General features: G+C 51.4%; 1 protein-coding gene across 4 annotated transcripts in view; it reads left to right on the top strand.

Annotated features, from left to right (window-relative positions):
- Positions 1 to 3,324: 3,324 nt before the first annotated feature.
- The window catches only part of Dot1l (DOT1 like histone lysine methyltransferase), a 42,785-nt gene continuing 29,110 nt past the window's right edge, over positions 3,325 to 16,999 (top strand). For 2 of the 4 annotated variants that reach the window (XM_085692483.2, XM_085692482.2), the window contains exons 1-3: positions 3,325 to 3,645; positions 13,756 to 13,799; positions 16,736 to 16,810. In XM_085692483.2, coding sequence (XP_085548609.2) covers positions 3,565 to 3,645; positions 13,756 to 13,799; positions 16,736 to 16,810 — 200 coding nt within the window. In that variant the 5' untranslated portion in view covers positions 3,325 to 3,564. The remainder of the gene's footprint in view (positions 3,646 to 13,755; positions 13,800 to 16,735; positions 16,811 to 16,999) is intronic. The other 2 variants (XM_085692484.2, XM_085692485.2) reach the window with 2 other exon arrangements.

Here is a 16,999-nt window from a genome sequence, read left to right as displayed (position 1 = left end):
AAAGACAGGGGGAGGGGATACCACCGGAAGGACTCACTCTCCCTCCGGACCCACGATGGGGGGGTTCCCTCTCCCTCCAGACCTACAGTGGGGGAGTTCCCTCTCCCTCCGGACCCACAGTGGGGGGACTTTGCTTATTTCAGATGATGACTGAGGTGGATAACTAAGAGTAAAAGTCATCACACAGTGGGGTGTTCTTTTGAGGTCCTGCATGCACTCCCCCCACATCGCAGTACATAACCCCCCCACATTCTAGCACTTGGGAAGTCGAGGCAGGGAGATCATACATTCTAACATTTCTGGGCAAGTTAGGGACATTATATCTCAAAAATTCAAGACTGGGGTGTGGTCAGGGTGGAGCCCCTGCCTAGATCCCCTATGAGGAGCTGGAGGCATATGGGGGGTGGAGCCCCACTCCCAGTGAAGGGGCTGGGGGCGTGGTTTAGAGTTAGCGTCTTAGGCTAGCTTCCTAGAGGTACCGGTTTCCCTCCTTACCTCTGGCAAACAAAGCGCAAGGGACCTGGGAAATTGTAAGACCACTGACTTACGGACCAAAGTGATGGGATACTGTCTTGTGGGTAGAGATGGAGTTTCACTCCGGGCAAACAGGGAAATGTAGAGATCCATACCCAAGAAGGGAGGGTGGTGGCCCTGGATCTCTTGGAGTAGCATCGAGTCAAATAAGGAAACTGAGTAACAGGATTGGACCTTTCTTCTGGAGGGGGTGAGGAATTAGATCATATTAAAAACAAATGATCACAGCCTATCTCACGCCTTAAATCACAGAGCTCAGGCGGCAGAGGCAAGTTGCTGTCTGTGAGTTCAAGGCCAGCCTGGTCTACAGAGCAGCTTCATGGTTACACAGTGAGAGCCTCTCTGTCTCTAAGAAAAAAGAATGTAGAACAAGAAAACAAAATCAAACCTAGAAGCCAAGAAATAAAGCAACAAAGCAATTCAGGCAGGAAGAGCTTGGTAAAGTGGATTGCGCTCAGCTCAGGCCTGGATTTAGCAATCTAAGCGAATGTTTCTGATTTATTTATTTATTTGTTTATTAATTTATTCCAAACAGGGTTTCTAAGTGTAGCCCTGTCTGTCCTGGAACTCACAGACATCCTCCTGCCTCGGCCTCCTAAGCGTTGGGCGACATATATATGTCACCAGTCTTGGCAAAGCGTTTGTGTCACCGGGAGTCACAGTCACAAAGCCTTTTTATACAGTATTTTAACATTTTGAAGGTCTCATGAAATTGCCCAGGCTGGCCTGGAATTCACTCGGTAGCTCAGGATGGCTTCTAGCTGCCGGTCCTCCTTTGGGGCTAGAGAAGGCTAGAATGAGGGTTGTAAGCCACCTTGCCTAGTCAAACCCTCCATGGAGAACAGGAGGAGGGGCGTGGCTCCCTTAAAATAGCTGTCGAGTTATATCACCAGCTCACCTGGGGGACCCTCTCCAGAGGGATTGTGAAGGAGGGAGCTTTGGTGCTAGAAAGATTGAAACTGGAGCCGGGAATCCCAGCACTCGGATCTCTGAGTTTGAGGCCAGCCTGGTCTATAAGAGTTAGTTTCAGGACAGGTGGGACTGTTAGGCAGAGAAACCCTGTCTTGAAAAAACAAACAGAAAACAAACAAACAAACAAACAAACAAAAGGTTGGTCTCTGAGAAAATCAATCAAGAAAGCAAGAGGACCTAGGGAATTCTAAGACCATTTGGCTTCTAGCTCTCTCCCTATTTTTCTGTGAAAGTTTGAGAATAATTTTGTTTTGTTTGTATAATGAGGAGATTCAAAGCTGGGAAGCTCCAATTTGGTTATTTGTTTATCTACAGGCAGGGTCTTCTTATATAGCCCTGGTTGGCCCGAAACTTGCTTCCTAGCCAAGGCTGGCCTTTCCCTCACAGAGATCAATCTGCCTCTGCCTACCGAGTGTTGGGAATTTACAGTGTGGGCCACACCCACTCGACTAGTTTATGGGGCTTTGAATTTTCTTTTTTTATGTATTTGAATATTTTGCTTGCATTTATGTTCATGAACCACAGGCTTCCTTGGTGCCTATGGAGGCCAGAAGCGGGTGTTGGAATCCTTGCAATCGGAGTGATGATAGTCGTGCGCTAGTGTGGGTAGTGGGAATTGAATCCAGGTTCTCGAAGAGCAGCCAGTGCTTCCAGCCGCTGAAACATCTCCCTTGTTTTGAGTCTTGAGGAATGACTTCACTCTGTAATCCAAGTGGGCCTTGAATTGTGACCCCTTGCCTCACTCTCCCAAGGGCTTGGATGATAGTGTTGCGTGAGATCGCACAAATAATGGGAGTCAGACCTCCAGTCAATTAACCAGAAGCAAACCTTATTCCAAATACCATGGGCTACCAAAAACTTCTAGCTGCTTAGGGCCACAGGCAAAATTTGCTCTTTCTGACACTGTGACACCAAGAGGCCATATCAGGAACCATACGCTGGGTGGTGAGTCAGAGGGGTTGAGTCACGGTACATTCTAAGATTCACAACTTTTGATTACAGGGTCTTAGTTCAAGATGTTTGTAAAAGCCTGGCTATCTTACGCAGCTGCTTGCCCTGTAACTGAAAGGAATGTAGGCCAGAGGGTCAGAAGCTGCTCCTAGAGGCTTATGCTTCCTCCACAGCAGCTGACAGCTCCAATTTCCCTAGGCTACAGGCCTACAATTTTTCACATTCCTGGGCTCTTCAGTAGGCTTTGTTAGTGTGAGAGTGTATTAAAGCAAGAAAAAAATTTTTAAAGAAATAAAAAGAAGTCAGTCACGGTAACGCATACTTTAATCCCAGAACTCGGGAGGCAGAGATCTCTGTGAGTTCGAGGGTAGCCTGGTCTAGAGTGAGTTCCAGGACAGACAGGGCTACAAGAGAAGACCCTGTCTTGAAAATCCATAAAAAGAAAAAAACAATAAAAAGAAAAGACAAATTAAAAAAAGGAAAAACGGAAGGGAAAAAGAAAAAGATAAAAAAGCGAGCCTGCGAAGTTGGGATTTGAACTGCCGGTCTTCCTTCCTTCCTTCATTCCCTCCCTCCTTCCCTCCCTCCCTCCTTCCCTCCCTCCCTCTCTCTCCAGTGCCTCTGCAGGGTTTCCCCGGGTCCCCGCTTCCGGCTGGTGGGGGCGTCCGAGGGCAACCGAGGACGTGCGTGCCCCCTTGCGTGCGTACGTGCGTGCGTGGGTCGGAGGCGGGCGAGTCCAAGGGGGCGTGGCATGCGAGGGGTGGTGCGCGCGGCGCGGCGGGCGGAGGCTCTCGGCGCGCACCGCCTCTTGGCTCCCGGCCTCCCCCGCGCGCGCGTGCCGAGTGGTTCGACCCTACCCCCCGGCTCATTGTGCCTTCTCCTCACGCCGGCCCAAGATGGCGGCGGCGCTAGACGTCCCGGGTCTGTGACTCCTACAAAGAGGGGAGCCGGGGGCTGCACGGGAGCGGCGGCCGAGGCGCAGGCCGGGCCGTCTGTCCTCAGCCGTCCGCCCCGCGTCCGCCCGCCCCCGCCGCCCGGCTTCCCGCCGGCGGCCCGCCCCTCCCCCAACCGTCCGCCTAGCATGGTGCGGCGGCCGCGCGCGCCGACATGGGCGAAAAGCTGGAGCTGAGGCTCAAGTCGCCGGTGGGCGCCGAGCCCGCTGTCTACCCGTGGCCGCTGCCGGTCTACGTGAGTGTGCTGGCGGGGAGGCCGGGGTTGGGGTTCGCGGGGCTCCGGAGCTCCGGGCCGGCGGCGGGTCTTCGGCCGTTCCTGGCCCGCGCCCGCGGCTGCCGTTGCCCCGACGCGGCCTGTTGCGCTGTCGCTGCCGCTGGCCTGGAGCCCCGCGTCTCCGGGCGTTGCGGGCCTGAGTCCGGGGCAACGCTGTGGGCAGGGCCGCGGGGACTTCGAGGTCGGGGGCGTCTAGTCTCTGTTTCGGTCCTTCGTGACCTTCTCTCACGTTGTCACCTCACGTTCCCTCACGCTGTCGTCTCTGTCTCATCCTGCTGACTTTTCGTGTTGTCCCCTCACGCCCTCTTAGGTTGTCACCTTTGGTGTTGGTGGGCAGGGGCTAAAGGGACCTTAGGAAGTTGGCGAGGTTGGCCGTTCACTTCATCGGGTTGTCCCCCATGTTGGTGACACGACTGGAGGGTTATGAAAAGTTGTTCTTTCATGTCAGTGGGCCAGGCTGGAAGGCCCTGGGATGTTGGAGAGGTTGTCACCTCAGTTTGTCCCTCGTGTGTCATCTCAGGTTGGTGGACTTGGCTGGTGAGACCACGAGGAGCTGGGGCTGTTGCCGCGTGTTGGTAGAGTGTGTGTAGAGGCTTTGCCAGGTCAGAGATGTCTGCTCCTCTTGATGTCGTGGCTGGGGGGGGGGGGTGGTGGGAAGTCTGGGAGGTTGTCCCCTTTTGTTGGTGGGCAGGGCTGGTGAGACCCTGGGAAATTGGGGTGTCATCCTCTAATCCTAAGGAGCCTTGGAAAACGATAAGCAAAGTGGAAGTGCCAGAGGAGTACTGGGTTCTGAAGTCCAGGAGGGCCTGGGGACCTCAGCGTCCTGGTTGCTGGGGGTCCTGTATGTTTTGAGTAGAAAATGAAGCATGGTCCATGGGTGCTGTTGAGCCAATTTCTTCGCCTCACTGGGACCCCATGGACTACATATGTGCCCTAGAATGCCCTTGCAGCTGGCCTTCCCAATGGGCAGCTCCGTGTGTGTGTGTGTGTGTGTGTGTGTGTGTGTCCTTGAAAATTTCTGCAGCTGCCGGGTGTGGTGGAGCACCCTTTAATCCCATCATTTGGGAGGCAGAGGCAGGCAGATCTCTGTGAGCTCCAGGGTGGCCAAGGCTGTTACACAGTGAAACCCAGTCTTAAAAAAAAAAAAATTCCTACAGGTGTTCACTGTCAACTCTGCTAGGGTCAGCAGAATGGCTCAGCCTAGGTTCTTGCTGCCAAACCGGAGTTCAATCCCTATTACATGGTGGAAGGAGAGCACCAACTCCCCCAAGTTCTCCAGCCTCCTCACGTGCACAGCTGAAAGCACATGTAACAGGCATTTAAAAATACCTGCCTGTATGCATGCTGGGCAGGGTGGCATGCCCCCTAACATTGGGCAGGGGTAGAGGCAGGAGGATCTCCGAGTTCCAGGTTGGTGGCTTGTCTAGAAGGAGTCTGAGAAATTGGAGAGGTTCTTCCCTCTTGTTGCTGTGACTACAAGGACTGTGGGAAACTGAAAAAGTTGTCCCTCAATGTTGGTGGCTCCTAAAGGGGCCTCGGGAAATCTGGAGGGTTGTGTGGTGAGACTGTCTGGAAGAAAGGAAGGTCGTCGGTCTTCTCAGGACTTTTCCTCTGTGGACATAAAAGTTCTGATTTAATTCTCATCTCTTCATCTACAAGGGACAGCGTTTCACTTTTCCCAGTGTACAGTTCTGTGAATTGTGGTCACTGTCACAGTTGAGGTGCAGCACACTTGAGCCACCCCCTCTGCTTCCTGCCTCTCACTTTCTTGGCTGTCTATTCCCAAAAAGTCCAATGAACGATCAACAGCATGTAACCTGTGACTCTGGAGAGTCACAAGGGAGAATGTGTCTGAGGCTCGCCCAGCCACCACACTGTCTGAGGGCTTGGGGTTGCCCCTGGTTTTTCTTCTTAGCTCGGCAACATCCTTTGGACAGTGAGCCAGTTTGGTGATCATTCTTTTAGTCACAGGATGCCTGGACTGGTCCAGTGTTTCTTTTTCTATTATTTCTTTGGTCTTGTTATGCAGTTGTGATTGGCCTGGAACTCACTCTGTAGCTCAGGCTGGCCTTGAACCTTCAGTGATATCCTGCTTCTGCCTCTAGTGCTGGGGTGATGGGCTTGCACCCCAGTGTGTGTGTGTGTGTGTGTGTGTGTGTGTGTGTGTGAGTGTGACTAGAGGCAGTGAGTTCTAGGCACCTGCATGTGGACTCGTCCAAGCTGGAGTAATCCCTGGAAGTACCAAGAGCTGAGTTGCTAGGTCCGTACTGAGTGGACAGACATCAACCTGAATTCCTAAAGTTGTTATATCTGGGTATGAAGGGCTAAAAAAAATGTGTCTCAACCTTGTTGGTGCCCCAGTGGAGTGGTGCTGCCAGTTTGCTTCTACCTTGTTCCCTGGAGATGAAGATGAATGTTCATCCAGTGACACCGGCCCAGTTCCCACTCCATGTGAATTAGGCATTCAGTCGAGCCTGGTGGGAACTAGTTTTCCAGTGGTCAGTGGGAACGACTGGCCAGCGCCTTTCCCTTGCTGGCCTGGACCTCACTTGACAGGGTTGAGTCTGCTGGCCCAGACATCTGGCAGGCCCATTCCAGCTGTGGCTGTCACATTGCTGTCCAAGGGCCCGCAGATGGGGGGTGGCATTGGCTCCCACATAGCCTCAGTGGAGACAGCCACTTCACAGTGTTCTTTTCTATGCCTGTGCTCTCATGGAGAGTTCTGCTTCTCAGGAAGCCATTGGCAGTGACTGGCATACTCCACACAGTGTCAGATCTGCCATTCTAGCACCCAGGAAGTAGAGGTAGGAAGATCAAGCGTTCAAGACCAGCTTTGGCCACATAGTTCCACAGAAGCCTGCCCTACATGTATCAGATCCTCTAGTAAACAAGCAAACAGAAAATCTTCTGTTGCCAGGTGATCCTATTTCCAAGGCATGGAGAGAAGGGACCATGAAGGCGATCCTGCTGCTGAGGTGGGAGTTCAGGTCACACTGCATGCCCGCCTGTAGTCCTTCCCAGTCTGTTGTCTTTTGAGATGGTGGTCTCAGCATGCCCTGACTCACCCTCCTGCCTTCCCTCAGTTTGGAAGGCCAGGTGTGCGCCACCAGGTCTGGCTTCATAATCCTTTGTAAAAACACCTTTGGTGTCCCTGGGGACATGCACAGAAGGCAAAAAGACATTCATCATTGCAGGCTCTGGACCTTCACAGGCAGATTAGGAACTGAGTGTGACAGTCCCACACTTGAGTAAGGCGTGGCCCTGGGCAGGTGCCAGTGGCTTCTTAGAGGACAGCAGCCATGCTGTCCACACTCAGAAATTCCCAGTTTGGGGACCCGGTTTGGAGAACTGATGGGTGGGAGGGGCTATTATCCTTCTAGCAGTTTAGGGCCCTGGGTCCCTGTGGAATGACCCTTTCGTCAGAAAGGATGCAGATGCCATTTTTAGTTGTTTGCTTGGCAGGCAGCTTAGGCGACAAACCTGAGAGGGAGGGCCAGGGTGGCCTTCCTGCTGGTGACTCAGTAGGCCTTGTGTAGTGGCGTGTCCCTTCTGATGAGCTTGGCAGTCCTGTGGGTAGTTGGGTGAGTCGTGCTGTGAGTAGGGTGAGCCAGCCCTAGTGTGATTCAGAAAGCATTTTCTGCTGCTGACCTTGGCGGGTGAGTGTCCTGGCTAATCCCTGCTCATGTGTGCAGGAGGCAGGCTGACCTTTAGCCTGCCTGTGTGGGCTGACCTGCTCCAGAAGGGAAGGGGTGGTGATGGTAGGCTTCCCTGTGAAACACTGACTCTGCGCTTGCCTTTCAAATCCAACCTTAGGCCACTTACTCTGTTCATGAAGAGACTGGGAGCTGCTGGGGAATCCCAGCTGGGCTTCCCTGTCTGTGGAAGCACTGCCCTTTTTCAACCTAGACCTTTTTGTTTCTTTTCTGAGATGGTCTGATTATGTATTCAGGGCAGTTTGGTACTTACCAAGTAGCTCAGACTGGCTTCAAACTCTGAGCAGTTCTGTCTCATTCTCCCAAATGCTGTGAATATGGCCATGAGATATGCTGGCTTCAAGTTAGATATTTTATTTGGGGGTAATTATAGGTTTATGCACTCAGGAATGCTCCTGTGTCCTCACTCTTACAAAGTGAAATCCTTAGGTTAGTGAGGAACACCTCCTGTGGGATATATGGCTCTTGGGCATACTTTCTTACTTCTGCCTTATGGAGAGATTACCCAGCCGTTCTCAAGGAGGTCCTGCCCCAAATTGACACTTGGTGATGTCTAGGGACATTTGTGGTTGCCATAACTGGAAGAGGGGAGGCTCTGACACTGGCCCCTGCAGAACTCGGTTCAGGGTGTCAGTGGTGTACAGAAAGACCACACACTGTTGCCTAAAGTTCGGGGGCACAGATCAGCTGCCCCATATCTCTTTGCTGGGGCAGTCCTGTCATCTTTTCCCAGGGTCCCCAGAATGCAAGTCAGGTTCGTTGATTCCCAAACATGGTCCTACCCTGTGTAGTACAGGTGCCCACCTTGTTGCTAGCTTGATTCAGACAAACACAGGTGTCTGGGCTGTGTAGACACAGCTCCTCTGGGACTGAAGTGTGAGAAGACACGTGACAGCTTTCTGAGGTCCTGCAGACTGCTCTGCTGGTAGAGTGGGCGTCCTAGAGGCAGGGCAGAGCTACTGGGGGAGGGAGTGTCCTGCAATCTCCTTTCTTCTCCCCTCTTTCTCTTCCCCAACCCCTCTCTCTCTGTGTCTATGGACTCCTGACTCTGTCTTCCAGACACCTACCTGCCTGGTTTATGTCATGTTGGGAATAGAGCCCAGCCTGTGCACAACAGAGAGTGTTATACCCTCTTTAGTAAGCACCTGCCCTGCCTTTGGGAAGCCCTGGGTTTCTTCTCAGTACCCCAAACAGCTCTGTTAAGACCTGATTCGCACCTAGTACAGTTCATGCATTCAAAGCGTTGGTCAGGATCTGCAGAATATTCACAGGTCAGGCAGCTATTACAACTGTCTAGTTCTAGAACAGTCCATCACCCCCGGGAATAGTCATCTGTTCCAGCACACAGAGTATACTTTCTGTCTCAGAATTACCTGTTTTGATGTCTCCTTTTGTGGAGCTCAACATTGTGACCTTATCGAGCGTGCGTGTGTGTTGTGTTGGCTTGCAGTGTTTGAGTTTGGAGAGGTTCCAGGTCTAAGGTAGGACTTGTTTCAACTTTATCCTAGGATGGACCTCTGATAAGAACTGGTGTGGCACCAAGGTTGATAGTGCATTTATATGCACCAGGTAGTTTTAAAATAGTTTTTTTTTTTAAAATTTACTGTGCACAGGTATGCGCTGTGGAGTGTAGAGGCTAGAAGAGGTTGCCATGTGTCCTCTGTCACCATCTTCCTTTGAGACTGGGCCTTTTGCTAGACATGGTGATTGAGCCTTCTCAGCTGGGCTGAAAGTTAGCAAATTCTAGTACCCAGTCTCCACACCCCATCTGGGCTGCAGGTGCTTTCAGGGTGCCTAACTTGTTACTGTCCTTTCTGATTGCAGAGCAAATGCTTTGAGATCCTGGCCCCTCTACAGTTCCTGTGCCAGGTACTTGCAGCTGCCAGGGTGCAGGGTGCCCCTGTCTCACTGTTGTCTGGGCAGGGCTGCTTGCCTTTCCCTCAGTACTTGTGTCAACTCTTCTAAAACAAGGGTAACTGAGCCCCTATCCTTTCCCTCACACCCTGAGGGAGGAGTGGCCTGGCCCAAAGATATGTCCTGGTGGTGAGCACGCAGTCACTCTTAGCAAGTGACTCACCTATGTCACTTGCTAGGCCTGGATAGGTGGTGCCACTCCCCCTTGAAGACTGTAGAGGCCAGCTTGGCATGAACCGTTCAGCAGAAGCTCTTCTGCCTGCAGGGCTGGCAGCTGGCACAGATGGACAGGCTTTCTGTGGCCTCATCTCTGTCCTGGTAGTTGAGCTAGGACACTTGTACCTCTGTGGACCTCTGAATCCCCATCTCTCCTGCCTTCAGGAAGGCAGGCAGTAGGAAGCTAAGTGTTTCTGTGTGTGCTGTGAATTAGTGGCCAGGAGCTGGCCATGCCCTGAGTCCCTTTGTGGACTTTAGAGTTCAGGGTCAAGTCTAAAAAAAACGTTCTCCAGGCTGGGTATATCTGTAGTTCCAGCTGCTTGGGAGGGTGGTGTAGGAAGATTGCTTGAGCCCATGAGTTGGAGGCCAGCCTGGATAGCATTGTGAGACTCCCACTCCAAAGCTAGCAGAAAAGTTCTGTATTGAACTCTCTTCTTTCTATGTATGCGTGTCTGGAATGTGGTGCGATTCTTGGGGCAGCCCATCAGGCAGCCTGTGTGTGTCATATCTCCATGGCCCTTTCTAATGGTCTCCTTCCTCCTGTGAGGTACAATGTTTGGGACGTTTGGTGTTGCACATCTGACTGAGCTGCCCATCTGGAACCAGGATCCTTAGTCCCCCTTCATGTGGGACCATGTTTGCTAATGCCTGAGGTCACTCTTCAGGCTTCTCTACAGGATGCATGCTTCTGGTTTGCCTGTTGGGATTCCCTGTGGTCATGTTCTGTCTTCCTCAGGTTGGGATGGGGTGTTGACTGACTCCTTTGTGCTGATCCTTGAACACAGCCCTGTGTGACGCTCCTGCCCCTCTTGTCCTTGTGCAGTCTCTGCTCTTTCTGGCTCTGTTGGTCATTTTGCCTTTCATCTGAGCAACCGATAGTCACTGGGGGGAGCAAATCCAGGAGGAAGTTTGGAACAGCCTCTAACAGCTTGCTGTGTAACTCCTGCTGTGATGTTATTTGGGAAACCACATAAGAGTGATTCATCCTCGCCTTCCCCCAAAGACAGGGTTTCTTTCTCTGTGTGACCCTAGCTGTCTTGGAACTCACAATGTTGACTAGGCTGGCCTTGAACTATAGGCCTCTGCCTCCCAAATTCTGGGATTAAAGGCATGTGCCACCATGTCCAGCTTCACTTGGATGTCTTGTGGAAGAATCGGACTGTTGTGATATTGGTGAGAAGAGTGTGGTTGGCACATGTCCCTGACTTCAGCAGCACTCCAGGAGGCCAGGGCAGGATTAGGCATTTCAGGCTAGTCTAGTCTACATGGATGATCCTGCTTACAAATCCAAAAGGACTGAAATTGCTCAGTAGGTGACCTTCCTAGTGTTCACAAGACTCAGGGCTCCATTACTAGCCCTGGGAGAGAGAAAAAGATAAAATGGCTTGGCCACCCAGCAGTGAATTCCTGATCTTATGTCAGATGTGGTAACCAGTAGAGGATGACTGGTGGTAGGGGCTGTCCCTGTATAAAGAGATCAGCACCTCTAAGAAACTCGGGCTCTTGGGGCTGTGCCCAGAATACTCCCTTCCCAGATGGTTGCATGCCTATCCTTTCCTAGAGACCAATGAATGGCCGTAGCCATAGCTGAACAGAATCTGCCTCTTAGTGTGCACAGCTCAGGATTGTCTGTGGACATGGTAGGGCCCAACAAACAACAGTGCTAGGTCCTCAGTACTGGGAAGCTTCAAGAACCCTACAAGGGCTGGGCAGTGGTGATGCACTCCTTAAATCCCAGCACTTGGGAAGCAGAGGCAGGCGGATCTCTGTGAGTTCGAGGCTAGTCTGGGCTACAGAGCGAGTTCCAGGACAGCTAGGGCTACACAGAGAGACCCTGTCTCAAACAAACAAAACGAAACAAAAACCCTGCAAGGTAATCCCAACACTTGGTACCAGTGCTTGGGAGGTGCAGGCAGGAGAACCTTGAGACTCAGAAAGCCAAGGGCTGGGTTTCCATAGTGTTGGAAACTGGCAGAGCGTGAGCGAGGCTTTGAGTGGTCAGGCTGCCTGCAGAATCCCCAGCTTCCTGCCTGAGCCTCCTGAATGCACAGGCCTGCACCAGTGTTCCTGTGTTGGCTGAGACCTACGGCCTTATGCATGACAGGTGAGCATCTGCTGCTGAGGCGTGTCGCTCCAGACCCTCTGTTGAGGGCCATAAAAGAAAGACCAGCAGTGTGTTCTGATGCTGCCCAGTATCGTCCTAGCTAAGTGGATTCCTCCCTTCCCCTCCCCATTCTTTTTTTTTTTTTAATTTTAATTTACTGTTTTTGTTGTTGCTTGAAAACAGAATTTTTTGAGTAACTGCTCTGGCTGTCCTATCTCTGTAGGCTGGGCTAGTCTCAAAATCACAGAGATCTACCTAGATTAGCCCTAGCCACCATGCCCAGCCTGCCTCTACCCCCTCCTTTCGATAGTCTTTCTTATTCCAGGCCAGCCTTGAGCTCCAGGCAGCTCAGGAGACCTTGAATTCCCAGTCCACCTGCCTGCACCATTCAGAGTGCTAGGGGGACAGGTGTGTGCCACTAGGTCAGGCTTTGTTTTGTAACCTTGCTACCAGACATTTCTTTTTCCGTCCATTATTTTTTTAATTTTATGTGTATAGTTGTGTTGCCTACATGTGTCTGTGCATCGTGTACATGTAGTACCTGTGAAGACCAGAGGAAGGCATCATATCCACTGGAACTGGAGTTACAGACTGTCGTGAGCCATCATGTGGGTGCTGGGAATTGAACCTGGGTCGTCGTCTACCAGATTAGCGTTGCTCTAACCTCTGAACTGCCTCTTAAGCCTCCCTCTCCCAATTCCAAGACCTTTATGAGTCTCAGCTTGTGGTGAGTGGTGATTTGCTTGCCTGGGAACTGTAAGAACTGCCTGAGATGAGCAACTGAGTACCCAGAGAGTGGCTTGGTATGGTGTAGCATGATGTAGGTCTACCTCTCCAGCGGTGCTCGGCACCACAACAGTGGATACTTGTTGTTTTGTGGCCCAGGTGCTCAGGAGTGTCTGGGTGGACAAGACAGAGAGAGGGAGCCTGGGTGTTCATGGCAGAAGTAGCATATGAACATACACAGTTGTTACACAGTGTAGAGGTAAGGCACTTGGGTAACAGTTTGCCCTAGCTGTGTGTCTTCCCTGGGGAGGCATGGGCAGTTGTCACCTCACCCCAGACAGGGCATCAACCACAGACCGCAGAACTAATCCCACAGAGTGAAGCTTAGGCGACCCATGAGTTCACTATGGTTATTTACTGAGCGTAGGTGACTCAGAGACAGCCCAGCACTGGAAAGAACACCCCAGCATAGAGTTTTCTGGGGTTCCCTGCAAGACTTGGCCAACTGCCTGCTTCAGTCTCTCTCACAGTGCTTGTGGATCATGGAAGTTTCACAAACTTCCTGAGACCTGTAGGGTATACTTCCATACTTACTATGCTCCCCCACAAACGCCCTGTGTAAGTGGGGTCACCTCCACACAACCACAGTGGGAGACTGTCTAGAGACTTAGGGTTGTGGGGACACTCAGGGCCCACACACCAGTGTTCATGACCTGGACAGGGTGCACTGGAAGTCTATAGCTCCTCTGTGGCAGGGGGTGATGACCAGGACTTTGGCAGAGCTGGGAGGAATCCTGTGCCCCGGGGAACCTAGACATGATGTTCGTGTGTTCGTGTGTCTGTTCTCGCGAGGCACTGTTCCCTGTGGTCTTCATCATCCTGCAGCTCACTTCCATGATGGAGCTGGAGCTGACAAAGGTCTTAGGCCAGTGTGCAGTCAGTGAGGGGGTGTGTGGAAAGTTTATAGGGGCCACTGGCCAGCCGAGAAGGGTGGGAGGTAGCATTGTTTCTCCTGTTTCCTTTTGTCGTTCTTCTCTCTGTGTCTTTCAGTGTGTCATTGGCATCATCCTTGGGCTTCTAATGGGGACAAATTGAGATCTGGCCTTGAGTGGTCATGCTGGGGCCAGGCTTGATTTCAGGCACAGCACAATGATGTGGTTGTGATGTCTGCTTCCCATTCTGTCAATGGGGACACTGGCCCAATGGGACTTTGTAGGACTTGCTGACACCTCTCGGGTTTGCAGAGAGAGAAAGCTCTGAGTCAGGCTCCAGCTCTGGGGAATGTGTTGGGTCAGCATCTCTGTGGGGTCCAGGTGCTGTGGGTTTGCACCGCAGAACAAGAGTGGGGTGTTGCTGTGTGGTTGCCAGGAGCCCACTCTGCAGCCTTTTCTTTTTCAGGACAAGCACCACGATGCTGCTCATGAGATTATTGAGACTATCCGGTGAGTGCTGCATGGGGTAAGTGGGGGGCATGGAGGCCAAGCGACCTGCTTCCTGAGGCTGTCCTCACTGAGGCCTCCTCAAGTGGCTAGTAGTGTAGGGCATCAAGTTGCAGGGCAGCCTGCCGCGGCCCTTGCCACACACTGTGCTTGTCAGAGAAAACCTCAGTTGTTTGTTCCCCTGCCATGGCAGGGATGACTCAGGCCTCATGTTCAGCCTCTGCCTGCAGCCTCCTGTGAGATGGAGCTGGGGGAAGTGTCTCTGTGCTCTCCTGTCTCCTTCATTAGTCCCTACCTTTCGGGGAATTGGAGAAAGATCGGAGCTTGTGAGGCCCACTAAGGTTTGATGTTGCTGAATGTGTGTGTGTGTGTGTGTGTGTGTATGTGTGTATGTGTTGGGGGGCTCCATCCTGATTCCTGCAGAGACACAATGCCAGGGCGGCTGCCTGTTGGATTGTCTCTGGTGGCCTACTTTAGGAGCCTCTGCCCTCTGAAGCTCCCAAAATAGTGGGCATAGATTAGTGGGAGAAAAGCCCAGTACACCCACAAAACTGAGACCCTGTACAGAGTTAGATTCCCATTACGTGCTCAGATGTGGAGATAACAGTGTGTACTTACTGGGCTACCAAGAGGCCAGTAAGTTGGCTCAGTGAGTACAGCACTTTTATGTTGCTAGCCTGGAGACCTAAGTTGTCATCCCTGGGACCTCTTGTGGAGATGGAAGGAAAGGACCATCTGTAGATGTCCTCTGAGCCCCAGAGATGTAGATGTTTTGTGGTACACATGTCATCCTGTCTTGTGCTTGTGCATCCACTAGTGCATACACACACAACCCCACCCCCATGCACTAATAATTTTAAAAAATTTGAAAGTCTGGATTAAAACTGAGACATTTTTTGTGGGTTGAGGTGGGGGCTGCAGGTAGAACAGAACCTGGAGAAGGATGGGGTAGGCCCAGAGACAAGATGGTCTGGGATTGCGGGGGGGGGGGCTCTGGGCAGGTGTTTTCCTGTCTCCTTCACCTCAGCAGATCAGAGAAGGTGGGAGACGGGGAGACCTAGATGCACACCCTCTCAGGGGCCACCTCAGCGCTTTTTCTTCCTGTAGTCAGCAGATAGGTCCAGTGCATCACCAGAACCATATCACTGTAGTTCCCTGGACAGTGCTCTGACTGCTGGAGGCCACCAAGCTGGACTTGGCCAGCCACCAGCCACCATGATGCTGAAAAGCAGAGAGGCAGTCTGGGAGCTCATGGGCCAGCCAGCTGGGTGCAGGCGGTGGCATGCAGGAGATTGTCAAGGTGGAAGGCCAGGTCTGCGCCTGAGGTCCTCTGACCCCTGTGGGCCTGGGTCCACCTCATCCTACTGCAGCCTCTGGGACCGATGTGCTTCAGGGTGGAATAGAGGAAGAATCTGGGGAGCATGGAAGATTCCACTGAACAGGGAACGGGGCCTTTTCCTCTTGGTGCTTCTTGCCATTGTAGCCTTCTACAACTTCCAACGTAGGAACGTAGGATATCCCTCTTTTTAAATCTTTCTTTTACATAATTCTTTTATTACATGTACAGTATTCTTTCTGCGTGCATGCCTGCAGGTCAGAAGAAGGCACTAGACCTCATTACAGATGTTGTGAACCACCATGTGGTTGCTGGGAATTGAACTCAGTACCTTTGGAAGAGCAGGCAGTGCTCTTAACTGCTGAGCCATCTCTTCAGCCCTTTCCCCTTTTTAATTCTTAAAAATTTTGTTTTACCACTGGGCATGATGGCACATAAATCTTTAATCCCAGAACTCAGGAGGTAGAGTCTTGATCTTCATAGTGAGTTTCAGGATAGTCATGCTTGTGTAGGGAGACCCTGTCTCAAAAAAAAAAAAAAGAAAGAAAGAAAGAAAAAAATGATTTAAAAAATTAAATTTTAGATGGGCGGTGGTGATGCACACCTTTAATTCCAGGACTTGAGGACAGAGACAGGTGGATCTCTGAGTTCGAGGTCAGGCTGGTTTACAGAGTGAGTTCCAGGACAGGCTCCAAAACTACACAGAGAAACCCTGTCTTGAAAATCCTAAATAAACAAATAAATAATTAAATGCCAAGTTCAAATAAATTAATAGGTAAAAGAGTAAGTTCCAGGACAGTCTTCAAAGCCACAGAGAAATCCTGTCTCGAAGACCAATGAGTGAATTTTACTATCTGGTGTATCCCAGGCTGTAGCCTTGAATGACCTCGAACCCCTAATCTTCCTTTCAGACCCAGCCCTTCCCTCAAAGTTTTTATTGTTACTGTGTTTGTGTGTAGTTGATATGTCTGTGTGTGTAGCCTTAGCACATGATGGGCTAGACGACAGCTTTGTGGAGTTCCTGTTTCCATCTTGTGTAAGCCCCAGGCTTATGCACAATTGCTTTTACCTTTTAAGACATCTTTCCAGGGGGCTGGAGAGCTGGCTCAGTAGTTAAAAGCACTGGCTGCTCTTCCAGAGGACCTGGGTTCAATTCCCAGCACCCATATGGCAGCTCACAACTGTCTGTAACTCTAGTTCCAGGGCATCCAACACCCTCATATAGACACAGAAGCAGGCGAAACACCTAAATAAATAAGTAAATAAATGGTTAAAAAAAAAAAAAAAAGAAAAGACATCTTGCCAGAAACCCCCGCCCACCTTTTTTTCCCCCTGTGAAAGGTCCCATTGTGTAGCTCAGTCTGGCTAGAATTTGGTGTTTTTGTGTGCTAGCCCCACCCACCTTGGTTGAGATGGCTGGCATGTGCCACCAGGCCTGGCTGATAGTTTACTTTTTACTATAACACGTGAATTTGTTTCTTTTCCAAGTGCCAACACTGTTTGACCTTGGCCTCATAAAAATCTGTATGATTTCACAGTAGCCCCTTCCCGCCAATCTGGAGAATGGGGCTTAGGCCAACAGAAGCTCTGTGTTCCATTTCAGGTGGGTCTGTGAGGAAATCCCAGATCTCAAGCTGGCCATGGAGAACTACGTTCTGATCGACTATGACACCAAAAGGTGAGCTGGAAGAGGGTGAGTGGACTGCTGGCTCTACTTCCTGACTGCCCACACCCTGGTCAACCATCTGTGTAAAGCTTCCTGGAAGCTTGGTAGAAGTATGTATCTAGCTGGTGGAGTGAGGCCATCCCTGGGAACTCCACACTGAACAAACTTGAACTGATGTATGGGAGAGTAGCAGGGCTGGTG

The sequence above is a fragment of the Myodes glareolus genome, chromosome 8 (genome assembly GCF_982192425.1).
Source record: "Myodes glareolus chromosome 8, mMyoGla1.1, whole genome shotgun sequence".
NCBI classification, from domain to species: Eukaryota; Metazoa; Chordata; class Mammalia; order Rodentia; family Cricetidae; genus Myodes; species Myodes glareolus.
Note: the sequence above shows the minus strand (reverse complement) of the source record. Positions and strands in the feature narration are given on the sequence as shown.